This window comes from Hermetia illucens, chromosome 1 (assembly GCF_905115235.1).
Source record: "Hermetia illucens chromosome 1, iHerIll2.2.curated.20191125, whole genome shotgun sequence".
Lineage (NCBI taxonomy): Eukaryota > Metazoa > Arthropoda > Insecta > Diptera > Stratiomyidae > Hermetia > Hermetia illucens.
The window spans coordinates 203,814,426-203,836,126 of record NC_051849.1 but is presented as its reverse complement, the minus strand read 5'-3'; the positions used below and the strand labels follow the sequence as shown (position 1 = coordinate 203,836,126).

Here is a 21,701-nt window from a genome sequence, read left to right as displayed (position 1 = left end):
ATACTTTCCACGTATCGAACCATCTCTTAGGGATATTGAGGGACTATCTGAGGAATCGCTCCTTGCTCTATGAAACGCTAGAGGGTCAGAGGAGAATGGGGATCACATCGGGGGTAGCACGGGGATCCAATCCATCCTAGGGCCCGACCTCAGGAACGCTTCCTATAATAGTCTACTTAAATTCGACATGCCTGTCGGCTATGCAAATGACGTTGCGGCGTGTATTGCTGGACGCACTGCCGAACTGGCGCAACGCAGACTTGGCATATTGACGCGACGGGTAGGCGGATGGATGACTGCTTATGGTTTCAACCGAAAACCGAAGTAGTCATCCTGACTAAGAAGAGAATTCCGACCCTGCGTCCCATAGGGTTCGGCGAGTAGATAATCGAGTCAAACCCAGCAGTAAGATATCTTGGACTGACTCTTGACTCAAAGATGATCTTTTTTGAGCAAATCAAAGCAGCAGTGCACAAGGCTACAGCTGGAGTTTTAGCGTTAAGTAGGCTAATAGCAAATATTGGGGGTTCTTCTTCTAGTAGGCGAGATCTCCTGATAAGTTCAACGCAGTATGTCCTGCTCTACGGCGCAGCGGTATAGGCTGACACTCTTGACAAGGAGGTATATCGTAAGCGTCTCTCGCAAGTACAGTGAGATACGCTCAATGGTTTTACGTGGTTGCCCGTTTCGGAGACTTAATCCCACGGTCTTTTTAAGACACGGATTGATTTTGTGATCACAATTAGAGCCCCGCTCCGACAAGCTACAACGCTACCAGTCTATGTTAAGTGCATGGCTTAGCATTCATACTAGTGGATGCAAGACCTACCTAAATCTCTACCGAACTAAGGAGTACGGCTCTCGTATTGAAACGCAACGCTACGTCGAGGCCCGAAGGGCTCTGTTCGCTTGAACGTAACCACAACCCCCATGAAGCCCCGACTAGGGGGCCAACCGCAACAAGCTGAACGCAAATACAATTGGAATTCTCCTGAAATTTGTGAATTCAAGGGCTATCCTGGTTCCCATGGTACCATTATACCCTACCCCTGGTAAGGTTTTGCGACCTAGTAGCAAGAAAAGGATGTATCGTGGCTTGTAGAGATTTACCAGAGCTGTATTTGTTTCGGATATGTACCGTTCTCCTGGAGATACACGAGCTTGATTTTCATACCAAAAGTGGGGAGGCGCGGCCATGTCTCCGCGGACGAAATTTCGGCCAATCACCATTATCTCTTTCGTGTAAAAGCGCCTAAAGCACGTCCTGGACATACACTTAAAGATGTTCGTAGAGAGAACACTCCTCTCCTGGTTTCAGAACAGAAACCTCAGAGGCAAAACCATGAAAACCACTTTTCACGAGGTAATTAACAGTTAATAGTTGAGCTGTCTATGCAAAGAGGTCTTTACCAAAGCAACCGGAGCAGACACAAACTATCGAAACGGCTCGTTAGAGTCGTGGTGAGGAGAAATGCTCGAAAGCGAGCGCCACCTTCCCGTCTCCCTCCCTATTACCAACCCGACATTCATATGTCCATACATGTGATTCGCAGACGCTATGTGAAACGGCACCACGCCACCCAGTCAGCCCCAATAACGCATCCAAACCCGATCTCCCTAAATTCATCAGGAAACCACAAGAATTCCTGCAGATGTTCAACGCGGTATTCTGATTTTCATCAATTTACGTTAGGAACATCGGGTTGAACATCAACATCAACACCATCATCGACTGAGCTCATAGACACGTTTCAATTTCAACGTTTCCGTACTGACCGCCCACAATAGAATCGCTCGATCGGCGGTGATGCCCAACCAATACTTCTCACCCACAACTTCAATCACATTTTCTTTGAAACCCAATCGTCCTCGGTCTTCGTTGCTGCTGTCTTGATCGGTCTTTCGATACTCACGATATTCAACGGATTCGATCAGAACTCGCAAGTCGACGTCCAAAAACAGCTTTCATCCTCATACATATGTCCAGTAGGCATTCTCTAAAATACAGCCTTTTGGCCACCACAACAGACCTTCGCTGTTTCTTCTTTGTCCTGTTCACAAGCGGGGTCGGCTCGTCGTAATCGATTTCGCCACTTGGCTCCATCGAATGCCTGATCTGGATGCAATCTCGAGACTTTTAAATCCCCATCTAGCGTATCAAGCCACCGTTGTTTCGGCCTGTTGAACATAAATACTTCTTTATTAAATTCAAATAAGTATAAAAACACGTGCCAGGAGCGACTCCCACAGGTCTCTTCTCGTCGGCGGTTTGGAAAAGAAGGAGGGAAGTTCGAGAGCCGCCCTCGTGCCAGACTGCCAGCCGTATCGACGGTAGTACAGTGTGTCGGCGGAGGCGATTTCGAGTGGTGGTTCATGCCTCCGATTTGTCGCCACATCACTTTGCCTCTACTTCACTTGCTAGCTTACATATCTCGGGAAGACAAACCCGCGGGCAGTTGTTTCGCGGTTCTGCGAATTGGAGGCGCAATTTGCGCTGGCAGGCATCACAAAAGACGCCACGCGAATTAACGACGCCGTTATCGGTCTCGACGAAGAGACCATTGGTTTAGTCACGGACGTGGTGGAGGACTGCTCCTACGTGAAACTGAAAGAATAGCTCATACGTCGGTTATCAATGAATGAAGAAGCGAAGCTGAATCACTTTCCGAACGAGCTGACTCTAGGCGACCGAATCCTCAGCCAGCTGCTTCGAGAAATGATGCAGCTAAGTAGGGATAAGGTTGGGTCAGAGCTATTGAAGTCCCAATGCTTGCAGCGGCTCCCGGAGATCACCCGCGCCACCATGGCCTGCGCGGACTCGTGATCGCTAAAGGTGTTGTCCGCCATGGCTGATAAAGTCCCCGAGGTGTACGTACGCTCCGTGGCGGAAGTCTCTAGAGGCACACGTCGGAAAGTGGAAGACATTGAAGCAATGGTGACGATACCTGCGGACACTGTGTCCAAACTTACGACGACTATAGGTACTTTGTGTTAGGGAGATAGATTTCGATCGCAGTCACCATCGAAGGCTGCTTCCCGAAAAGGGCGTTCAGATAGTCACACGCTGGGACCCTCATCGGTCACGACAATTTGCTGGTGGAGATGGGGCCTGCGACCGAAGGTGGTTCTCTGCTTCTACGCAGTCGGTAGGCGCTGAGCAAAAAGTACGATAGAACCACGACTAATAGGATGCAAAAACCGTGTGTGCGAGTGGTACTGGGGCTCTGCAGTCCTGTTCGGTAGATGCTCTCAATGTACTCCTACATCTCCTCCAATTTGACCTCCAAATTGAGTACGGTGTAGCGTGCAGTGCTATCAGACTACTTGAGCCCGATATTGTACAGCAAAACTGTACGGCCATAGTAACATCCTAGATGAGGTACTCTGAGCATTCCCAATGGAATCCGCCGCACGCTTCGCCAAGAACTTTGCTGTGGGCTTCTAACCAGGGCAGAGTGGAGAATACGGGATATGTTGCAAGGTTGGTGGTTTAACACAGTATTCATCCCCGACGGATCAAAAGTGGTCCCCAAACTTGTCGATGGCTGATCTAAGCCTCAACTATATGCGCTGAATAGCCTGCGCGGCACGCTCAAAGAAGATAGGGAGGAACCACCGAGCTGATGCACTGCTCAGGCGGGTATCTGGTCTTGACAATCCCTGAGCGTAATCTGCGTCCCGCTGGCAACTGTCAGGGGTGAAATCTACTTGCATTACCTAACAAATGCTGATTTCATAAGGCGAAGGCCTGCTCCTGATCGCGAGAGCCCTAAGATTCGCATCGCCGAGGGGGAGAAGCCCGCAGGCACTCCCTTTGTTAGAGCCACACTGGGTCAAAGATTCTTTGCAGACCTCAGAAACGTCTCCAGGGTCGGGTGAGCTGTTATCGTTTGTTGTGAACATCTGAGTTGACTAGACTTTGCCCCTTGCTCTTCCCACAGCAGCTGTGGTCATGGTCTGGTTTGTGGCATCCAAACAGCGAACCACAGCGCTAATTGGGCTCCTCGAATGGCCTACCAACCCTACCTGCTTAGATGCGAAGCAATTTCTAATACTTACATAGTTTCCTTGGGTACGATGTACTGAACGGTTCTTATTTTCCTTGGAATTGTCTTCACGATGACATCATTGGGAGGAAACTCCAAAATGCTCCTCAGAGGATCTCGGCTGAGGATGTTCGAATGCTGCGTCAGGAAGTCTTCATAGTCTAGTGGCTCGACAAGCTCCACCAGGGAAAGCTGTAAGAAAGAGGATTAGCCAAGTTTATAACATTTGTCAGCAGCATAAATCGCATTATTTCCAGAGGAACTGGAACCTAATTAGGACATTTTCATTAAAGTTCAAAAAATGAAAAAACAAAACACTCACCGACGACGATACCGAGCTGGTATCACTTTTCGGAATCAGATGCTGATTGGCCACATTCTTCCTCACGTCGGACGCCTGCTGCCTGAAACGACAAGAAATGCGTCAATTATGCAAATCGATTGGGAAATGATGAATGATATTGGCCGGAAACAATCAAATTAGCACAAAATGAAGGCTTTGTCAGACGGGGCGAGGCCGGAAACTTACTTGGACAGCTTTTGGGCGAAGGCTCGCTGCACTGACGACATATTTCAAATAAATAATCGCTTCCCACTCGGGGGAATACTATCACGAAGAAATATTATCAGAATATCTCTCCTGATTTCCAAAAATATCACATTATCGCGCGGATTGACAACGGACCAAGCCGATTGGAACTGTCAAAACAATCAATAATTCAAGCTTGACGGTTGCGTTTGACAATCATATGATTGGAATTTTGTAGTACCAGAGCTATCCAGGGACGTAATTTGGTTGGTTTTTGCTCAGGCGCTCGATGTTTACTCACATTTAGTACATTTTATTGGATTGTGGATAAGAAATAGAGGTTTAGATATTGAATGAAAGTTTTTGGCGGGCAATTTGAAATAATCAAGAAATCCGAAATGGAATATAAGTTGTGCAAGTAACTATTATTCAAATTCAATATGTTGTTAGTGAAGTATGTGCGATGGGAAATATTTGAATTTGAATTTTTAATTCAGCAAAAGCTTTGAAGAAATATGAATGTTCGCTGATTGGAAATCGAAAATGTCGCTCAGGAGAAAGTGATTAATTCCTCGGACAGTTCTATTTCAAAACTTTTTATATAAAATACAATAAATTTCTAAATGTTATGAGAAGATAAAGAGTAAGAGGAGCTTTCTATAAACGCACAATTAGATTGCATAACTTAGAGTCGCCGATGCAACAATGTATGCGATATAAACGTATTTATTTTCTTGAAAAGATACAAGATAACGCCAAGGAATGACGACATCACACCTGTTAGCTTCTTCTCTGGCAAATTACTCGAGTCCAAGCTGTCTATTTGCTATTCAAATCACTTGCGAAGCAGCCCAACCGACTAGTCATTGGGAAAATATCTAACTCTATAAATCCATCCTTTTGCGCTAACATTTCAATCTGAATGAGCATCTGCAGTACTTGTTTCTCGGATTGCGCAATGACTTTAATGGACATAAATTGCATCACAATGGCGTGGTCAGACACGTGGATCCCATCACGCTTCCCAGGTTTTCCAATCACTCCATTATCTGCGAGCAAGCTGTCCGCAGTGCACGATTGTATCTAGTCGAGGTGGAATTAAGAAGATATCAAAAACTCACTTAATCGACTAAAAGCAATTATCTTCCTTCTAATTAGAATGTAACGTGAGATTCTTGGGGGCGGAGAAGAACGTGGAAGAGAGCACGGCGACTGATTGTTACCGTTGGCCTTAATGGAGCTCTCATTATTAATCACTATTTGCATGGGAGGCACAATGCGTTAACAGATGCAACAATTTAGTCATTCGTCATAAATCATGAGTGATCCGTGGTGAATAGTTGATGCCTTTCGCTTGGCATTTAGATTGCTTGGACTTTGGAAGAGAAGGCGTTTGCTCACCATTTGTAGCAATGAAGTATCTTGAAGTTGCTCAAAACATGTTTCTGTAATTAAAAGCAGGAAAAGCTGAGTGATCGAAATTCCTTGATCCCCGCCCTAAAAAATAAGAATATCTTTCTTTGTGCCAAAATAATAAGTTCATTGCTCTATCACCCTCAGCGGTCGTCAGTGACTTTTAACGGGTCGCTTACGATACGAGGTGTGACGTCCCCGAAGTCCCCGAGTAAGTAGTTCTGACTCCCCATCTGGCAGTATAGCTGCGTCCTAGGTGAAGAGCGAACCGCGGATGACCGATACACGTCGGGACACACTGGGAGTCCCCCGATCTGTCGATGGGGTGATGTGAATCTAGCTCTGCCAAGGTGATAGTTGTGACGTGTATGACCCCGAGCGAATGCTGGTTCGTCCGTGAATTCCGGGATCAGCTAAGCGTAGGTCAGGCCTCAGAGAATCGGTTTTTTTATGGGTGGAGGTGGAAATCTTAAAAAGACACTGCTGCGCCGGGTTGCATATCCTCACGGGACCACCGTGAAGTATTACTTCGCCAGGAGGGCTCTGATTTACAAAAGCGCAACTAAGTCAAGCCTCCGTTACGCTTTCCGAGCTCGTTCCAATTCCTTCAGCTTCTCCTGTATTGCAGTTACTGTTCCGTTTATCGAACTCCAGTTTGATGCGGACCTCAGCATCTCCTCCGCGAAATTATGGGGTCCGATAACTGGATTGAGCGCATCGCTTAACCTCCTTCTTTCATTCGCGAACCTTGGGAGTCCTCGGATGTAGCGGCGCATTCGGGACAGTCTGGAAACTCATTCAATCCGAACCGCTGCAAACACTGCCTGTATCCACTGTGTCTCGTAAGGAACTGCGTTAGGTGGTAATTTAATTCTCCATGCTTGCGCTCGTCCCATCTCTCAATACACGGGATCAGTGTATGGGCCCAGCGGCCCTTTTCGGAATTATCCCACCGTTGCTGCCATCGCCTATACAGCTCCTTCCTAGTGGCCTTTCGGAAGCTCGCGGTCACCTCAGCCAGATTCACCCTCCTTTTCCGGTAGAAACAGTGTGGCCCATTCGCCAGAAGATCCAAGGGAATCATTTCCGCGATGACACCCACTGCCTCACCTGATACCGTTCTATATGCACTGCACACCCTCAGTGCGATTGGTCAGTATACCGAACTTACCCTTCTCTGGTTCGCTGTGTTATCCAGTGCGCACGCCCAAACAAGAGCCGCATAAAGCAGGATGGATTTCACCACACCTGCGATAAGCAACCGGCGACTACATTTTAGCCCTGTAATATTTGGCGCCATCCTTACTAGAGATGAACTAGCCTTTACTGCCTTTTCGCGAGCATAGTCCAAGTGCCCCTTGAAGCTCAACTTGGCATCGATCATTACCCCCAGGTATCTAATGATCGATTTTGAAACGACCTCGTGATTACCAACGCGGATTTTGACAGTGTTGGTTTTCCTGCGATTGGTAATAAGGACTGCCTTCGTCTTATCTTCCGACAGGTCCAATTTCACCATTTGGAGCCATGCTTTTATAGCATGCATACAGTTTTACGACGTGGTGATGTTTCGCCAGGCTGTCACAATATATTTCTTCGGTCCGTCGTCTGCCTCGTACCAAAGAAGTCTCTCCGAAAAGTAACTCTCGATTATCCGAGCTAAGTAACCAGGGACACCCAGTTTAGCCAGGGTGCTCTTAATCCCACCCCAGTTGGCTGAGTTAAAGGCATTTATGACATCCAGCGTTACCACCGCGCAGCGTTTACCAGCGGTCGATGCCTCCCGGGCCAAGTCCATGACCGTTACAATGGCATTAACAGTGGAACGCGATTGATTACCCGCTAGCTCGACGAACGGAAGCAGTCTGTTGTATATCACCCTCTCCAACATCTTCCGAATAGTGCCTAAAAGACAGGTAGGGCGATATGAAGAGGGTGCGCCAGGTGATTTTTGGGGCTTCGGTAGCAGAACCAGCCATGCATCATTCAAATGTGCTTATGAACCATGCGAGCCTTATTTTAGCAGCCAACTTCAGAGGTTTGTTCGGAATCCCATCCAATCCCGGAGCCTTATTGTCTCCAATTAGTCCATAGATCTCCCGTAGTTCCTCTTCGGTCACCTCGGGGATTGTGAAGCCGTCTTGTTGAACCATTGGATGAGGTCCACCTCCTCAAGAGTCGTGGGCACGTGACTTGAGATGATTTTTGTCCACGAATCTTGTTCATTACAACCTTGCCTATTTGCTTCAAGGCACAACTGCTTATAGCAATTCCTCTTACTTTCCCGTATAGCCTTCTTAAGGCTACTTCGAAGATCGCGGTATGCTTTCTCCGACTGCTGATGTTCTGGTTTCCCTCTGGTCCTTTGGCAAAGCCTCCTCGGTCAATGTCCAGCTCCGCGAAGTTTTCAAGCAAGATTTGGCCTGTGGTGTTCACCTGACTTTCCCAGTCTAAAGCGCACGCGTTGAAGTCGCCGGCAATGATTTTGGAGCTGTGGTCTCTGGCATCCAACACAAAGCCGTCTAGCATCTCCTTATATTGCGCTAATGTTGCACTAGGAGGGACATAGCACCTGTAGATATGGACGCCGTTGACTTTCGCCCGTACAAAGCCGGATACCGAGAATGCCATTGTTTCTTGAATGGCTTACCATCCACACGCTCATATCGCCGCATTTCCCGATGAGTGTTTCACCCATGCAGCACTAACGTAATTTCAGTACGGTTCACATATCACCGCCACGTTCAAGTTCGACTCTCGAATGGTTTGCGAGAACAAGCCTCAAGCTGCCTGGCAATGGTTGAGGTTGATTTGTATCAGTCACATTTAGCCTTACGATCTATCATCATCAACGCGCAACAACCCGATCCGGTCTAGTCCTGCCTTAATGCGGAACTCCGGCTTTGCGCCGAGGTCTACCAATTCAATATCCCTAAAAGCTGCCTGGTATCCTGACCTACGCCATCGCTCCATCTCAGGCAGGGTCTGCCTCGTCTTCTTGTTTTACCATAGATACTGCCCTTAAAGAGCCCAAGATCTCGCGCCGCCTACTCGATCTGGATGAAGGTAGACTGTACATCTCGGGTTGTTCTTCTCATGATGTTGATATCGTCAACATAGGCCAGCAGTTGGGTGGACTTGAAGAGGATGGTGCCTTTCGCATTTACATCGGCATCGCAAATCACTTTCTCCAGGGCCAGGTTGAAAAGGGTGCATGATAGGGCATCCCCTTGTCGTAGACCGTTGTTTATGTTGAATGGTTTTGAAAGTGATCCTGCTGCTTTTATCTGGCCTCGCACATTGGTCAGGGTCAGCCTAGTCAGTCCTCTCAGTTTCGGGATACCGAATTCTCTCATGGCCGTGTGTAGTTTTACCCTGGCTATGCTGTCATAGGTGACTTTAAAGTCGATGAAAATTTGGTGCAACTGATGTCCAACAATTTTTTCATCGCTTGAAGCATAGAGAAAATTTGATCTGTCGCTGATTTGCCTGGTGTGAAGCCTCTTTGGTATGCGCCAATGATGCTCTGGGCGTATGGGACTATCCGGCCTTATAGATTGCACTCAGCAACGTGATACCTAGATATCCTAGGTCTTTGCACTCGATCACTATTTGTTGCTTCCGAGCTTTCACGTCTGCTTGCTCACTTATCACCTTCTCCACTTGGCCGCGAAAGCTATCTTCTTGCTAGATTTGTTTAATTCCAGCAACAGATCCCTTTTTGCGTACGCCTGATACAACTCACACTGTTACCGAGATCTGTCAGTTCCAGATCGGCTTTGACTTTCCGAAGGATGTCTGCCTAGAACATGTCTCCTTTCTTGGAAATGTTGATTACTTCCGGACGAGTCTTTTTTTTCTTCGCCCACCATCCGGCGTAGATCTCATTTCCACTCCACTAAAATCTCCTGTAGTATTAGATGCCAAAGTAGCCAAGTTTCCCACTACTGAGGCACTGCGGTCGCTGGATATCGACGGCCGGGAGCCCGTTTGCCCACTCCTAAAAACCGCCGGTACTGGGTTTCCGAAGCCCTGCACCGTAAAAAAACTATCCTTCCGGTCCTCCATATTTGGTTTGATTTCTGGGTGTCCTTCCCATAGCCAATTTTTACCCACGAGTGGGCGTGCATGCTCATAACGCATCCACCGAGCGTTCGCTTATTCGCACGAAAGGACGCGCCTGATGGGAGATTTGGGGTAGGAGCTATGTTCCCGAGGGTATATCCGTTCTTGATTATTGCGGTTTGCTCCCTTGCACACGATGCACTGGTGAATTTTCCATAGTGAATAAACATAAACCAATAAAAAAAATCGACGAAATAGCAGGGAAGGAAGAAGAGCTGAGTGCGTTTGAACGCAGCACAAAAAATGCGTCGTTAACGGCAGCAATCAGCGAAAGAAGCAGCCAGGGCTGACATATCTGATGTGACACCGGGACGCCCAAATAAAGAGGAAGCCTTACCAAGTGGCGCGATTGATAGTGCGGGGACCGCAACTCCAACACCCTTAGTGCCCCTGTTCCGAAAAAACCCAGCCAGAATCGCCCTGAGCAGATGGATTCGGTCATAAACCGAGTGTAAGTGCAGTCGACCGTCCTAGCTAGAACCGAAGAGAAAAGGCTTATCAAGAAATCCGCAGCAGTGTTGAAGCGTATGCGGTCGACAACGTTCCTCCAAAGAAACTTCAGTAAAAGGGTCAAAAACGGGCTGATGGAACTGGAGGAACTATTGGATCGCATCTCCTTCTACAGGCGAACATGGAGAGCAGCGGAAGACGATTGGAAAGCAGAAACAGCCGCACTCTCCGCTGAGTAGGCTGCTTGCACCAAACGGATTGCAGATAGCCCACTGTAAAGCAAAATGGAGAAAAAGTGGACGTGCCTGAAGGAGACTTTATCAAAGTAGTTTCCAGGGCCCAAAAAAAGACGGTGAATAAGGATAAAAGGAAACAACTGACTACGCTGCAAGAGACCCATCTGTCCAAAGATAAGAAGGCTGTAAACCAAAAGCCAGTAGCAGAAAAGACGAGCTAACGAAGGAATAGACCATCGACTCTGCTCGTTAATCCTATGGAAGGCAAGACATTTGCGGAAGTCTTTAGTAAAATCCGCTAGTTTTAAACACCGGATCCATGGTAACGTTTCGGCGCCCAGGCTGTGAAGCATTCTTGACATCACTTTTGCTTCGGAATCTCTGGAATCATCGGTGGACGGACAGCGAGTCCTAAAAGATTTCTTGGCAAGTGATCATCAGTACATTGCATTCGAAGTGGTTGATGCTACTTGCTGCGAGCACAAATCCGAAGTTGCCCTTTCGTGTGGGGTGAACATTAGGAATTTTGTCGGAGCTCTTGGAGCAGGTAAACCCGCGCTGAGGGCGCTCCGAGGGGTGGTAGCGTCGTAGCTGACAACGTCATAAAGTCAGTGATGAACCTGATAAAGACGGCTTGTGCTTCCATGCCCCGGAGGAGCCCGAGCCATGACAATCCTTCTATGTACTGGTGGAAGGCAGAAATTGTCGACCTACGGACGGAGTGTCATAGCTCCGCCGTTTGGCACAACGTTTACAAGCCATAAAGGCACAGTATAGATAAGTAAAAAAGAGACTCCGCAACGCGATAAATAAAAGCAAAGTTAGCGGTTGGCAGAACCTTGTCAACGGGGTGAATGAGGGCCCGTGGGGACTTGGCTATAAGCTTGTCACCCAGAAAATCAGGGATCTGCGAAAGCCCTGCATACTAAGCACCGGCCAAATGGATCGCGTTGTACGGGTATTATTCCCCAGAAATCCTGTACGGTTTGATGTTAATAGCGCGGAAAGTGTCGAGGATTGCCCCCTTTTCACAGTGAAAGAGCTCGAAGAATCGGTTCTCACTATGAAAAACAAAAGGCACCAGGTCCTAATGGCATCCCATAGAAGTTTACAAACTGGTGTTCCGCTAACGGCCAGATTTGCTGCTTAAGGTGTTCAACGCTTGCTTGAAGGAGGGCAGGGTATACTGCTTGTACTGCAATGACCGGTCAACCGTGCTAATTACCTCGTGGAGAGCGGTTTCTGTAGATTTGCCTTTAGGGTTGGCATGCTGGGACTTAGAGAAGGCGTTCTCTCCATAATCGCCAGAATATCACCAGAATATCCCGTCCAGGAGTCTTCCCACTTTTTAGGAAAGGATGGGCTCTTATGTTCCTTGGCCAGAATTTTACTGAGCCTCGCGATTCGCTGGTGCTTTCGATATTCTGACAATAGTCCAACCAAGACCGCCCCTTGGCGGACTTAATGGTCAACTTATAATTCTTCAGGCAGTTCTTGAATGGCTACCAATATTTATGCCTTTAACAGATATTGAGGATATCCCTAGTCAGCTTCCTGAGGCTGGACAGATCTTCATCTCACCACGGTGGCAGTGTTTTCTTAAGACTTTAAAGGCGGTATCAAGTGTCTTAATTACTTAACCAAACTTTCTCCAGTCGATCCTCTTGGGGTCTCTGAAGAGTTTGGAGACTAGAACTAGAGACTAGATCTAGACTGAAAAGCATCCAACTGTGCTCTGGGAAGGATCGCTGGTCAGAAACTCTCTAGTTCTCTACCCTAAGAATCCCATTGTCGGTTAGTAGGCCGAGCTCTGCGAGCTGGGGATATGGAAAGCTGGTGCACTGCCCCTGTTGCCCACCGATTGACTTGTATTAATAATAAATTGAAAGAATAACTCACCTCTTTCGTTGATTTCCCAGCTGCCCCAAAACGTATGCCTTGCATTGGCGTCACAACCTATCAACGGGTTGGCCTTCTTTGTTGCTATGGTGCTCGTCAAATGTTGTATAGTAGTTCTTCTGGCGGAGCTGACCAGTCGCAAGCTATGTTCTCTCCTCCAGCCTGCCCCTGTTTGACCACGACTAGGTTGCTAGAACTCAGATCCGAACACAGAAAAGGGTGCAGACTCTTTCTCGCGAGGATACATACTCTAGGTTTGTCCTGATCAGCGCCTCCTGTGCTGTGGAGTAAATTAAAATATTTGCTTTCGAGCGCTTTGATGGTTCGGTCGCCTCCGACCCAGGGCTCCTGTATTAGTGCGATGTCGATGTCTCCTCTAGGAGGAAGACAAGCAGTTTACTCGAGGAGCACTTTGAGTGCTGCAGATTTACCTGCGTTACCTTTATCTTCTCGAAGAGCTCGTTGGCGACATCGACTGGATCCAGGTCGTCGTCCGGCTTTGCAGAGCGGAACACTTTCACCTTTTCCAGTCCCTTTAGGCACTCTCTGTTTATACTGGCGTGGAAAAGGTTGAGTTTTTGTCTGGGTTCCTCTTCCTTGATAATAACCTAATCGTCCATGGGGATCCTGGGATTTTGAAGGCGCAGGGATTGATTAAGCTAGACATTATCCATGCGGATCTTCGGCAATCAGATGCAAGCGACTGGTCCCCTGGGAATCCGTCGTAGGGGATGACATTGAGCTTTACGCCCTCGCAGGCGGCGCTCATTTTAGCGACGCACGAACCGAGAAATTCCCTCGAGAATTGGTTCTCGCAAGTTATAATTATCATCTGCCAATGGCTCCTGGCCATGTCGCTGAAGGTTTTCGCAGTTCATGCCGATCTAGATGTTACTTAGCATCTGAACTTTTGCCCACTCTGCTCGGCTTATGATCTTGTTCAACCATGCCTTGAGATTGATTGCGTTTCAGAGCGGTGGGCTTCGCCTTCTGCCCGTGTGCCAGGTGTTTGCTGTTGTATTGCTCAATAATCACCTGGTATTTAGCGAGGACTTTTTCATTTCGCTCGTCGACAGCACCGGCCTCTTTATTCTTAGCTATCTTGTTGAGAATATGGATGGCCTTCTGGTATTGGTTCTTGAGCAGGACACCAGACCTTCGCTTCTTAGCCAGTTTCCGGTAACCTACGTTCTTGTCGGTCTTTACTTTTGAGGGATCCCCCGACGTTGAGGGCTTCGGGTTAGGAGTACTATGTCTGGTACTCGCTACACCCACTTGACGGCAGTGGATTTCAGGCTGGAAGGTCCCCAGCTGCCGCCTTGCTTCTGAAGGTCTCTGCAGTTGGTTTCAGCACAGTGGTGCTGTGGTTGGCACCGAGTGTGACGGCTATCCTCTCCTGGCTGGATGCCAAGAGCTCGTCCTCCAATGATGTGCCTCGCATCACCACCTCTACTTCTATCATCACTTTTTTGTTTTTTTTTTTAAATTGAGTCCATGTCTTGGTTCCACGAATAGTCCGGGAAGAATGTCCACCCTGGCTAGCTCGGCCACCAGGGTAAAGTTCTTATTTGAAACTGAAGGTGCCCAAGGTATTCAGAGTTTGGATACTAAAGATCAAGCTTTACGCCTTCAGCGTATACTGTTCCACCTTGGCTTGGGGTCCCAATACCACCGTTTCCAGTGTCATTTCTGAAATTGGTCGAGGCTGTGGTTCGCTCGAGAAGATTAGAGATGAAGACTTTGGGAGGTCAACTATCGGTATCGGACTCTAGCCCCATAGAAGAGCAAGACTAATCATTAGGTTCAGGTTCAATTTAGAATCAAGTTAGCCCTTGCTTCAGAGGAACAGGTGGCATACCTACTTCAGTATTCAGAGTGGGTCACCAGTCATATTTCAATGTCAATCACGTCCAAGGGAAAGCGAGGCTAATTACTAATTTTTTATTGAAATATTCTGCACTTAATTTATGGTATCAACTTAATAGGCATCCAGCGTCATTCTGAGCAAGCCAAATGAACGCTTGCATCTTAATTCCATGCTAGATTTTTATTTTCAAATTCCCAAGGTGTCTCGCACTAAATCTCATAAATATTCTTTATGATAATTTAGCCACCTCAAGATCATGTTCACGCTCAGCAAATTCGTATCAAAAAAAGGTGTCATCTGCTCGTGATCGTAGTGAACGTAATTGTTTCAAGATACAAATGCGATTTATAGGTGCGCGTAGGTAGTTTGGCTGATTGGTCATATGATTCCGATCAAGGTGATTGGGAATTGCAATAAAAACCACGTGACGATGACTTCTATTTTATACAGAAGCGAAGATCGGGGGCTATCCGTTGCAGGATGTGCGAATATAGTGGGTTGATAACGTGCAGTTTTATATCCGGGCCCAGGTTTGAATGTTAGTCTCAGATACATCTTTTTTCCGTGCATCAGATCGCAATGAATTCAAAATACAATTACAACCGCCCCAAGTTGAATGAAATACGGATGCGTTCATTCTTAATTCGTTACATGACATCATTATGCGGATTCGAGCCGGTATTGCAGATAAAGATTCCCATTCGCCACGCTATTCATAAAAAGCAGCGATCATGACGCTGGTGTTCTCCCCGACGGACAGCTCCTCCATTCAAACTGAATCTATCGATCATTGCGCGAAGACCACTTAGTGATAAAGAGCTGAAGACAAAAAAGCAGTCAAAAAACAAAGCGTGGAGTAGCCAGGATCTAATCGATCGCAGATCCTCTATCTGCCCCTATCGCCCGGATCGCACTAAACAATGCCCAATTAGTTACTTAATAGCGGATCGTTTAGCGATTTCACAGTTCCGTAGATCCATGACGAGTCGATGCATCTGCATTTCCAATGCATATTCATTTTCCGGTTAGTTACCTTCGGCAGACAGAAGGCACTCGTCTATTGCATATCAATTTTTGCTATCTTCTGCAAGCTCCACCACTAGGCGACCCGATCAGCATCTTGGCTGAATAAGAATCTTTGCTTGGATATCCGACGTAACCATTGTTTACAACCTAATTGGAAATCACACCTGTGTGCCGCCGTGTGCGGAGGAGGTGTCGAAACGCTTGCCTAGAAAAGATGGATGAACTATTCCGCCACCAAGGTGACTGTGTGATAATGCGTTTGTTATAGCGTTTCAACACGGCGCTCGTGAGTTTTTGAGGACTGCGTAAGAGATGTACTCAAAAGAGGTCTCAGTTTACACACCTCATCTGCTTGGTGCATACTTATCAAACGGACCGCGAAACCTATAACTTTGTATAAATTTTGTGGACAAATAGCGCGTGAACCGATGGGCTGGAGATTACCAAAGTGTTATGGGAAGAAGTCAGATGTGCCAAGGTGATTTATCGCCAGGTGATTAGGTTACACTTGCATCGACCATTTCTTCGAGTACTCGGAGACAGATGCAAGGTTCCCACGCCATTTGAAGGCAGCGTCGAATGACTCTAAAGCAGGACAATATTGATCAACTCTTTGAACCTTTTAGCCATTTGGTGCGCGAAAGTTTATCTAAACGGTGAGCTTGGGATTGGGCCCAGTCCGACACCAGCACAGTTGGATAGAACCCAGACATTTCATATAGTGCTTGAAAATTTCAGTCTTTTAGAAAAGAGGATGGGTTAATAATTCGAAATAACGTGGGTAATAGAGCCTCTGATTATCATGGTACCGGGGAATGCTACAAACTTCATGGTCATGTTTGATAAGCAAAAAATGCGATACCCTGATCGAGGTGGGAAGCAGCACCGTTTCCAGAAATGTAGAAATTTTCACCCTACAATTACGGGAACGCGAGATATTGCGGAAAATCTGTCGCAAATTTAAAATTTCCATGACCCTACCTCTCCCGACTTTCCTTGGTGATACCATCGTCGAACTGGAAGGTAGCCCCGATTCCGGAAATGCAAGAATTATCATGCTACGATACTGGGAAATGTTGCGGAAAAAAAGTTGGCCGAAATTCAAGAAAACTGAAAATTAACATGACTTCCGACAAAATGAACAAAAACGCAAATTCGTCGTATTCGCACGGGTGATACCTTGATCGATAGAAGAGGTGAATCAACCAGGAGGCTGCACGAACTTGCTATAAACCCTTAATAATCAACATATGATCCAACTATTAGGTATATAACAGTGTAGAAGTCAGGCGTTGACATCCCGGATTGCAGGAGCTGGATTGACTGACTTCAACTGACATGGCTTTAGAAAATTTAGAAAATCTTTCGGGCAAATACATGTAAATTAAAAAAGGGATAACACAATGCTGACTTTCTTGTCGAAGGAATGAGGGATCTTAAGTCCGTATCCACTTGATGTTGGACCAGGCGCTCCCGCGCCATCTTGGCTTGTCCGCCACGGCCCATAAAATACACGAGGTGTACGCGCGCTCCATAGTTGCGGAAGTTTTCGAGAGATGCAACTGGGGACGTGGAGGACCTCAAGTGAATGGTGACGACATTGGCTGATGTGGTCACCAAGCTCGCTGCAACGGTTGGTACTTTGCGTTCGGGAGGTAGATCTCGATCGCAATCACGGTCGAGGTCGGCTTCCTGAAAGGGACATTCGGGTAGTCGTACTCATCGACCTCGACGGGGCTCAAGCGACTTAATGTTCCACCGGATGCACGTTTAGCGCAATAAAAAACTAGGCTCGCTGGAGGCCTTGGCGACGGCTACCTGAAACACAGAACCACCTCGCCCTACAATTTCCACCCCCTAAGTAGACGTTGCTTAATGGTCGACACGCTATTCACCCTATTTCCGTAAAATATACGTCTCGCTGCCGCGAATTCATCGCCCATCAGCACCTATGGTTATAGGCAGGTGGACGTGAATCTCGGATTTTTCGTGGCGTTTCGTTCTGGCGGACATTAGCATCCCCATATTAAACGTAGACTTCCTGTGTTACTGTGGGCTGCTGATGGACTTGCAGAACAAGACATTGATAGGCCCCGCGACCTCTTTACGTACTTTCAGTACTTTCAGAAAAGATTTCTACCTGCCAAAATGACGCTCTTTCTTTTTTTTGAGGCGGTTGCTGACCACCGCATTCGCACACTCCTCCGAAAGTACAGCAACATCATTACTGAAAGGAGTTTCTCTCAGCCGGTTAAGCACGATGTGCAGCACCACATCAACACTACCGGCTCTTCAATCTTCTCAAAGGTGCGTCCACTCTCACCCCAGAAGCTTGCTGTTGCGAAGAAAGAGTTCGAAGACTTGATGAAACAGGATATCCGCAGACCATCTAATGGCTGTTGGTCCTCTCCATTTCATTTGGTCCCTAAGCCAAACGGCGAATGGCGGCGATGCGGAGATTATTGGCGTCTGAATGCTCAGACAGTTCCAGACCGATATCCCATTCCATTCATCCATTTTTGCACACTCGCTAACGAACTGCCGTGTTTTTACGATCTTGGATTTAGCCGAGGCGTATAACCAAATCTCTGCACAACATTCGGACTCTTCGAGTTCACTAGAATGACTTACAGCTTGAGCAACGCTGCGCAGATTTTCCTGAGGTTCATCTACTCTGTCTTACGAAACTTGAACATTTGTTTCGTCTTGGATGATGTTTTGGTAGCTTCCTCTTCAGAATCTGAGCACTTAGAACATCTCGAGTGCATTTTTCAACGTCTCCTGGAGGCCGGACTTGTACTCAACGTTGAAAAATACAGATTCCTCCAGAGGCAGGTGAAATTTATCGGCCACTCAGTAACCCCTGACCGTATCCAACCTGACCGAGAAAAGGTTGAGGTGATTAAGAGTTTTCCATCTGGTTTTCCCAAACCCCACCTCCAAGTAGAGACCCAATAGAGGCGCAGTAAGGCAGAGAGAGTGGTGTAATAATGAACGCGAGTCCTTGGCAGTTTAACTGAGCCGTTTGGTCACGAAAAGGCACCTTGCACAGAAACCCCCGGATTGATACAGAACTTCAATAGGCGACTTCGATAACGACTTTTTAAGAATTGATCTTCAAAATGCTCGTTTTTCTGACTCCGGTGATATAAGCTGGGCATTCTGAGTCTAAATAAAGTGAAATGTTGAGTCTTTGGAGACCGCCCTCCCCTTGTCACATTGTGCTTTTATACTCCGGGGAGCCTAGTGGTAGTGCACGCGAATGGGAGGTAGCTAGACAACCTGATGCTCATTTCCAACAGGATCTTTGCTGTAAGATTCCGATTCAGGTTAAGGAGTATCAAAATTGCGCAGTGGTAAGATTTCCGAAATAGTAAAGCAAATGGGGCTTTTATCAGCAACTACACGCGCAGTTTAAGAGAGGTTTTCTAAAAGTGGCATTATGATTGCGATAGATGACTTGAATGCCAAGGCGGGCTTTGATAACACGAAACTAAGACCGACTTCGAAAAGTACAAACCGAGACCTTTCATCTGATACCCCACATGACTGTATTTAATGAAAAAAATTACACCCCCTTTTGCATGTATGGGGATCCCCCTTTAGATTTGACGTAGAATTATGTAACTCACTGCATGCGTGAGCGTTCACAGTTTTCACCTTTCCACCAAGTTTGGTGTCAATCGTTATAACCGTCTCCAAGAAAAATGCGTGCGACGGACAGACAGACAGACGGACAGATTGGGGTAGTTGCGAAACAAACGGTAGATGCCGCACAATTCTCGAAGTATTTTCACGTCTGAATGCCGTTCTGGCAAATACGGGTGGCGTCAATATTTTTCGGAGACGGAATATGGGATCGGTGATAGACCTTACGTTTGTTAGCGATACATTATCTAAGGATCTCCAATGGCAAGTGAGCGAGGAATATACACACAGTGCTCATCAGGCTAACATCTTCCAGATGGAGCGTAGGCTAAGAGCAAAACGAATCAAGAAAACTGCAGTAGCGGGTTGGACATCTAAAAAACTTAACAAGCAAATGTTCGAGGAAATACTTATTCAGGAAGCGATGTTGGTGGGAAATGCAGAAGAAAAGGTGTCGCAGGTCCTTGAAAAGATACAAAAAGCGTGTGACGCTTCCATGCCAAGTCGCACTGTACTCAAGAAACGAATGCCCAACTTCTGGTGGAATGCCGAAATCGAAGAACTTCGTAAAATTAGCCTTAAAGCCAGGAGACACAGCCAACGTAGCAGAAACCGGCCTGAGTCTGAAGAGTTTCATAACCGATATAAGAAGGTGAGATAAGAACTGCCAGCAACCATCTCTAAAAGTAAAACTGAATACTTCAAGAAGCGGACTTCGATCCATTGGGACGTGCATAAAAGGCAGTTATGGCGTCAATCAAGGATAAGCGCTCACCGCCGATCACCAACCCTGATTTTCTGCGGAATATCATTGGTACTCTCTTCTGACAAGTGAATCAAACTTATCCACTGTCCAGATGCCCTGGAAGCCGCGAAGAAGATTGCCGAAAATAAAGCCCCGGGCTTAGACGATATTCCGAATAAAGCACTGACTGTGGTTGCCAAAAAAGAAAATCCACGGAGGTTCGCGGAAACATTTACGACGTGCCTCAAAGATGGGTTTTTTCCGGAAAAGTGGAGGAAACAGAGGCTTGTGTTAATCCTGAAGCTAAATAAACCTTTGGATGATCCTCCGTCTTGTAGGCTTATCCACCTGCTAAACGGCATCAGCAAACTTTTTGAACGGGCCATCTTTAATAGGCTTGTACCAATCACAGAAAAGGAGGGTGATCTCCTAGATAGGCAGTTTGGATTCCGAAAGGCAAGATCTACTGTCAATGAGATCAGCACGGTGACGGAAATTGCGGAAAAACAATGGAGGCCAATAGATCTTGCGCGGTAACTACTCTCGGGAGAATGCTTTCAACACGGCAAAATGAAGCAGATTAATTGCGGCTTGAGCGAAGTTGGGTGCTCCTAATTACCTGGTGAACATAGGCATAGAATTTCTCCGGGAGAGAAGAGCAACCTGCGGAGTACCACAAGGATCAGTTCTCGGTCCTCTCCTGTGGATAATAATGTACGACGGAATTTTAAAGTTGTAACTGCCCAAAGGAATGACAATCATTGGCTTCGCAGACGATATCGGAGTGACTATCCAATGCCTCCGGGGCTACATTGTTGGTGAGAACGTTACTAAATATAGATAGTCCTAGGCAAAGCCGCCGGCTCCTTATTTCGATAGTTGTCAACTCCATCCTGCTTTAGGCAGCTACACTCTGGTTACCGTCTTTGAAGTAGCAAGCAAATAGAAGGAAAATCGCAGCTTCACACTGATTGAGTGCATTGCAAACGTCGTGCGCTTACCGTACAACACCAGACGAAGCAGCCTGTGTGATAGCACGCATTGTTCCCTTCCTTCGTCGACGCCTCTATGACCTATCCCTCCATATGCAATCGGCGAGTCCTATTCCTATCGTCGCAATTAGCATGAAATGAATCTATTTTGGAATGGCAAAAAAGGTGGGATGATTCACCTAAAGGATGCTGAACACACAAGATTATTCCAGATGTTTCAAAATGGATCAAACGAAGGCACGGTGAGGTTAGCTACTACCTAACTCAATTCCTAAACGGACACGGAGGGTACCGTGAATACCTTTATCGTATCGGGCGTAACGGCTCCCCGTATTGCCCGACATGGGTAATGATTCCGGAGGATGCGGAGCATGTTGTTTTTAACTGCCCGCGGTTCACCGCGGACAGAGCAGAGGCGGAAATTGGCGCCGGGGCACGGTTAAAACCTGAGAATATCGTGGACCACGTGCTTGCCTGTGAAACATCTTGGAGGGCGGTGGAAAAATTAATGAAGGCGAAGGCGAAGGAGGAGCTTCGGAGGAAAGTTACAAATTATGACACGAAGCGCAGTTTGTAACTGATCCTGCCCTGCGACGTAATACTGAAATGGCAGTCCCGCGGGGTAAGCGAAAGAGATGAAGGTGGTTTTAGTGAGTAAAAGTCTCTAGTAATCGTATAGCGGGAGCAGGCGGTAGGTTTTGATCCTTTCCACATTCCAAAGAACA

At 47.0% G+C, this 21,701-nt stretch overlaps 1 protein-coding gene across 3 annotated transcripts in view; it reads right to left on the bottom strand.

The window, feature by feature from the left end:
- The window catches only part of LOC119654808 (dedicator of cytokinesis protein 6), a 33,476-nt gene extending 28,719 nt beyond the window's left edge, over nt 1–4,757 (bottom strand). For all 3 annotated transcript variants that reach the window (XM_038060367.1, XM_038060376.1, XM_038060381.1), the window contains exons 1-3: nt 4,576–4,757; nt 4,369–4,450; nt 4,060–4,238 (exon numbers count right to left, since the gene is read on the bottom strand). In XM_038060367.1, coding sequence (XP_037916295.1) covers nt 4,060–4,238; nt 4,369–4,450; nt 4,576–4,616 — 302 coding nt within the window. In that variant the 5' untranslated portion in view covers nt 4,617–4,757. The remainder of the gene's footprint in view (nt 1–4,059; nt 4,239–4,368; nt 4,451–4,575) is intronic.
- Between the last annotated feature and the right edge of the window lie 16,944 nt (nt 4,758–21,701).